The sequence below is a fragment of the Oncorhynchus clarkii genome, unplaced genomic scaffold, assembly GCF_045791955.1.
Source record: "Oncorhynchus clarkii lewisi isolate Uvic-CL-2024 unplaced genomic scaffold, UVic_Ocla_1.0 unplaced_contig_8444_pilon_pilon, whole genome shotgun sequence".
NCBI lineage: Eukaryota > Metazoa > Chordata > Actinopteri > Salmoniformes > Salmonidae > Oncorhynchus > Oncorhynchus clarkii.
Window position 1 is genome coordinate 1 of NW_027260272.1, and position 6,299 is coordinate 6,299.

A 6,299-nucleotide genomic window follows, 5' to 3' on the forward strand; every position below is an offset into this window, starting at 1 on the left:
TGGTGTGTATAGTCAGCCTCCGTAGACACACAGAGTGGAGGTAAATGGTGTGTATAGTCTGCCTCCGTAGACACACAGAGTGGAGGTAGATGGTGTGTATAGTCAGCCTCCGTAGACACACAGAGTGGAGGTAGATGGTGTGTATAGTCAGCCTCCGTAGACACACAGAGTGGAGGTAGATGGTGTGTATAGTCAGCCTCCGTAGACACACAGAGTGGAGGTAGATGGTGTGTATAGTCAGTCTCTGTAGACACACAGAGTGGAGGTAGATGGTGTGTATAGTCAGTCTCTGTAGACACACTAAGTGGAGGTAGATGGTGTGTATAGTCAGCCTCCGTAGACACACAGAGTGGAGGTAGATGGTGAGTATAGTCAGCCTCCACAGACACACAGAGTGGAGGTAAATGGTGTGTATAGTCAGCCTCCGTAGACACACAGAGTGGAGGTAAATGGTGTGTATAGTCAGCCTCCGTAGACACACAGAGTGGAGGTAGATGGTGTGTATAGTCAGCCTCCGTAGACACACAGAGTGGAGGTAGATGGTGTGTATAGTCAGCCTCCGTAGACACACAGAGTGGAGGTAGATGGTGTGTATAGTCAGCCTCCACAGACACACAGAGTGGAGGTAGATGGTGTGTATAGTCAGCCTCCGTAGACACACAGAGTGGAGGTAGATAGTGTGTATAGTCAGCCTCCGTAGACACACAGAGTGGAGGTAGATGGTGTGTATAGTCAGCCTCCACAGACACACAGAGTGGAGGTAGATGGTGTGTACAGTCAGCCGGAGGGGAAAAGCATAGAGTTGATTTCATACTGTAGCTGAATTAAACACGTGTTGACGAGAGTCCACAAAGTAAAGTCACACACCCTCAGTTTGAGGTGGCTGGAAAACAGCCACAGCAACGGGTGTGGCTGAAATAGCCAAATGGGTTTTATACACCTGTCAGCAACACCTGACAACCATCCTCCAACCACTTATCCTCTCTTAAATGGAATCCCACCGAGAGGCAACAATGACATACAAGTAACGTTGCTACGTTACTAATAAGAAAGTGTGTGTAACGTGGTGGAAGTCAATGAGTAGCTGTAGGACAGCAGGTCTAATTTACAAACGAATGATCAATACTGTCTCTGCACTTTCCACACCGGATGCTAACTGATAGCCTAGCCCAGTGTCTATTCCTGGTCGGTGAAACGCTCTTTAGTTTCAACGGTTGTGAAAGCCTATGTGGCTAATGATGCTAACTGATAGCCTAGCCCATTGTCTATTCCTGGTCGGTGAAACGCTCTTTAGTTTCAACGGTTGTGAAAGCCTATGTGGCTAATGATGCTAACTGATAGCCTAGCCCATTGTCTATTCCTGGTCGGTGAAACGCTCTTTGGTTTCAACGGTTGTGAAAGCCTATGTGGCTAATGATGCTAACTGATAGCCTAGCCCATTGTCTATTCCTGGTCGGTGAAACTCTCTTTAGTTTCAACGGTTGTGAAAGCCTATGTGGCTAATGATGCTAACTGATAGCCTAGCCCATTGTCTATTCCTGGTCGGTGAAACGCTCTTTAGTTTCAACGGTTGTGAAAGCCTATGTGGCTAATGTAGCCCACGCACATTTTATCTTAATAAGAACCATCTAATCCTCAAACGTCTTGTGAATGTACTATTGTATTGCCTGTGTTGAGTACAGAAGTTCATATATAATGACCTGTGGAGACTCAACCTCAATAACGGTGTTGTATCCCGTTATACCTTCCCTCTATAGCGTATCTGTTAACTACCTCATTATCTCGTAAAACATTTTAAATCATTATTTGTGGTATTGAGTTTATTGGGTTCTTGAGGTCTCAGAGCTTGACGACGTTTCAGAATGCCAACATGGTAATTGACTGTTGATTAAGATTGTGGTTATAGGATTATCGGTTAATGATGACTACTGATGAAGTTAATTCAAGGGTCTCTCTATATCCAACCCTTAATGGTGCCCCTGGCATAAACAAATTCATCAAATATAATAAATCAGATCAATTCATTATTTCAGTAATTAATCAATGGATGGCACACGCCTGATTGGTTCTTCAGCTATCAACCATTCCACTCCTGCCTGCCTGGTGTGTAGAAGCAGCCGGGGATGGTCGGCTGTTTGGATGCTGATCGTGTAGAGGGAGAAAGAGGGAAACTGTGTGTGTGTGCTTGTGTGTGTGTGTGTGTGTGTGTGTGTGTGTGTGTGTGTGTGTGTGTGTGTGTGTGTGTGTGTGTGTGTGTGTGTGTGTGTGTGTGTGTGTGTGTGTGTGTGTGTGTGTGTGTGTGTGTGTTTATATGTGTGTGTGCATGCGTATGCCTGTGTGTGTCTATATGTGTGTGTGTGTGTGTGTGTGTGTGTGTGTGTGTGTGTGTGTGTGTGTGTGTGTGTGTGTGTGTGTGCGTGTGTGTGAAAAGGGAAAGTGGCCTGTGTTGGGTACCTGAAGGACCAGGTTGTGTTTAATCTGGGAGAAGACAGGTGGGTTGTCGTTGACATCGGACACGGTCAAGGTCACTTGGACCGCGGTAGACAGAGGAGGGTCTCCCTCATCGGCTGCTTGGACCGTCAGAGAGTAGTGAGTGATCTGGGACAGGGAGAGAGACCAGTTAGATACAGGATATCAGGGTTCTACGACTTCCTTGACTTCTTTCTCTTAGCTCCTAGGAGAGCAAAGGGCTTCAACAGTTCATCTCCAGGGAACCCTGTTCTGAGTAGTTTTTTTCAACTTTATTCCAGGTGATCCCTTCCCCATATAAAAGCACAAACTACCCCCCCCCCCCACCCACCCCCTCCCCCACTCCTCCTCACCTCCTCTCTGTCCAGCGTGGCCCTGACTATGATCTCTCCACTGCGAGGGTCGATGCTGAACTGCCCCTGAGGGTCTCCACTGGAGATGGAATAGTGGATGAGGTTGTTCAACGGCCCATCCAGGTCGATGGCTGTCACCTTGGAGTGGGGGAAGGGTGGGAAAGGGGGATAAGAGAGGAGAGATAAGGGGGAGAGAAGAGGGGGTTGAGAGGAGAGGGATTTGAGAGGATAGGGGGTAGAGAGGAGAAGGGGTTGAGGGAAGAGGGGGTAGAGAGGAGAGGGGGTTGAGGGAAGAGGGGGTAGAGAGGAGAGGGGGTTGAGAGAAGAGGGGGTTGGGAGGAGAGGGGGTTGAGAGAAGAGGGGGTAGAGAGGAGAGGGGGTTGAGAGAAGAGGGGGTTGAGATGAGAGTGGGTTGAGAGAAGAGGGGGTTGAGAGGAGAGGGGGTTGGGAGGAGAGGGGGTTGAGAGAAGAGGGGGTAGAGAGAAGAGGGGGTTGAGAGAAGAGGGGGATGAGAGGAGAGGGGGTTGAGAGAAGAGGGGGTTGAGAGGAGAGGGGGTTGAGAGAAGTGGGGGTAGAGAGGATAGGGGGATGAGAAGAGAGGGGGTTGAGAGAAGAGGGGGTTGAGAGGAGAGGGGGTTGAGAGAAGTGGGGGTAGAGAGGAGAGGGGGTTGAGAGGAGAGGGGGTTGAGAGGAGAGGGGGTTGAGAGAAGAGGGGGTTGAGAGAAGAGGGGGTTGAGAGGAGAGGGGGTTGAGAGGAGAGGGGGTTGAGAGGAGAGGGGGATGAGAGGAGAGGGGGTTGAGAGGAGAGGGGGTTGAGAGGAGAGGGGGTTGAGAGGATAGGGGGTAGAGAGGAGAAGGGGTTGAGGGAAGAGGGGGTAGAGAGGAGAGGGGGTTGAGGGAAGAGGGGGTAGAGAGGAGAGGGGGTTGAGAGAAGAGGGGGTTGAGAGGAGAGGGGGTTGAGAGAAGTGGGGGTAGAGAGGAGAGGGGGTTGAGAGGAGAGGGGGTTGAGAGGAGAGGGGGTTGAGAGAAGAGGGGGTTGAGAGAAGAGGGGGTTGAGAGGAGAGGGGGTTGAGAGGAGAGGGGGTTGAGAGGAGAGGGGGATGAGAGGAGAGGGGGTTGAGAGGAGAGGGGGTTGAGAGGAGAGGGGGTTGAGAGAAGAGGGGGTTGAGAGGAGAGGGGAATGAGAGGAGAGGGGGATGAGAGGAGAGGGGGTAGAGAGGAGAGGAGGTTGAGAGGAGAGGGGGTTGAGAGGAGAGGAAACAGTAAGCCTCATTGAACTGAGCTTCTTGGCTCTTATTGACTCCAAATGAAATGACAGTCGTATTATTATTATCTCAACCAAACTGCCATGTTCTATAAGTACTCAGATGTGTTTCTATCCAAATGCCAAATTCAAATTCAAAACAACTTTATTTGTCCCCTCGGGGAAATGACTTGAGCACATTGAATTGTGTACCACAATCACTGGTTTCTGAAGTGACAGTTGAGAGGGATAACTACCTGCATCACCACATCGCCAGGCGACAGGTCCTCTGAGACGTCAGCACTGTAGTCTCGCTGTCCGAACACGGGCGTGTTGTCATTGACATCCGTGATGTTGATAATCACCATGGTGATGTCGCTCAGAGTCGACTTGCCTCTCGTCCCCTCCAATGACAGGTAGTATTCACGACACCGCTCAAAGTCTAAAGAGCCATTCACAGCCAGAACACCTGAAAAACACACAACACAAACTCTATTCATTTAACTGACAGCTGTGTTTTAACTTGGTCTTGTGCACACTGACACAGTCCTGGGTTGACGTGTGGGTTTGAGTATATGTTCTAAGCCTTCAAAAACAATAGGACAAATTACAGCGATTTACAAAGATCACCACAGTGACAATATATTCAATTCATCTTGTGGTGCTCTTTAATTAAAAACTAAAATGCTGACATGTTTCCACCTGGTGTTTTTTTTTGACAGCGCTCTTTCAATCTCTCACCCCCCCCCCCCCCCCTCCCCTCTCTCTCACACACGCCCCCCTCTCTCTCACCCCCCCTCTCTTAATCTCCCACTCCTCCCTCCTCTCCCTCACTTCCCTATCTCCTTCCTTCCTTCCATCTCTTTATCTCTATCTCTATCTCTCCACATTTAAATGGGGCAGAGAGAGAGAGAGTTCCTGGGTTCCTGGGCCGTCTGCCAGTCTGGTTTACACACTTCATAAACACAAGACAAGATGACAACATAACAACAGACATAACTGCCAACTGCATTCCTCTTACAACCAAACCAGGTTTCAACATGTGCAATTATATCACACAGGTACAATTCTCTGTTTGCTGAGCTAGTTAAAGCCTTCTAGAGCTGACCCTTGTTCAACAGAATAGCTAGGATATTGTCCTTCATCTGTGATCAGTAAATAAGGCTGGTAAAGACCTGTATTTGTTGAGACAGACAGACAGACAGACAGACAGACAGACAGACAGACGGACGGAGGGAGGGAGGGAGGGACGGAGGGAGGGAGGGAGGGAGGGAGGGAGGGAGGGAGGGATTGGGGTAGGTACCGGACCCCTCAGTGCTATTTGCCTTTTTCTTAATTTTTTTTGTATAATTTTTTAAAACAATACAAAACATCCATAGACAAATGGCAACATACAGACGCTCACCAACATCCACAACATCACCCCTGCCCAGACCCACCTGCTCACACATCTGTCTTTCTCTCTCTCTGTTTCTCTCTCTCTCATACTCCCTCCTACACACATCTCCAGCGCCCGCATCTCTCTCTGCCACATGGCCTCAACCTGCACCATTTTGTTTCTCTCCGTCGCCCCACGCACTTTCAACATTTAGATAAACTATTTTTCAAACTAAAGAAAACAACCTAATGTACTATGTCATACTGCAGGGCTCTGCTCTGACGTACAACCACAAAGAGAATCATGAATTCAAACTCATTCAAACCTCTAAACTTTCTCTTTCATGTGACTAGCTAAGACCAAAGTAAAAAAATAAAATAATATTAAGCTTCCATGTCTGTCTCCATTGATACAACATATAATACATAACATTAAGCTTCCATGTCTGTCTCCATAGATACAACATATAATACATAACATTAAGCTTCCACGTCTGTCTCCATAGATACAACATATAATACATAACATTAAGCTTCCATGTCTGTCTCCATAGATACAACATATAATACATAACATTAAGCTTCCATGTCTGTCTCCATAGATACAACATATAATACATAACATTAAGCTTCCATGTCTGTCTCCATAGATACAACATATAATACATAACATTAAGCTTCCATGTCTGTCTCCATAGATACAACATCTAATACATAACATTAAGCTTCCATGTCTGTCTCCATTGATACAACATATAATACATAACATTAAGCTTCCACGTCTGTCTCCATAGATACAACATATAATACATAACATTAAGCTTCCATGTCTGTCTCCATAGATACAACATCTAATA

The 6,299-nt window shown here is 47.5% G+C and overlaps 1 protein-coding gene across 1 annotated transcript; it reads right to left on the minus strand.

Moving 5' to 3' along the window:
• Window positions 1-2,454: 2,454 nt before the first annotated feature.
• On the minus strand, window positions 2,455-5,617 carry LOC139401306 (protocadherin gamma-B5-like; the record flags this gene model as incomplete). Its single annotated transcript, XM_071145647.1, has 4 exons — window positions 5,554-5,617; window positions 4,323-4,534; window positions 2,823-2,960; window positions 2,455-2,598 (listed from the first exon to the last, which is right to left on the minus strand). Coding segments are annotated over exons 1-4 (558 nt in total), but the record flags the coding sequence as incomplete, so codon positions are not given.
• Between the last annotated feature and the right edge of the window lie 682 nt (window positions 5,618-6,299).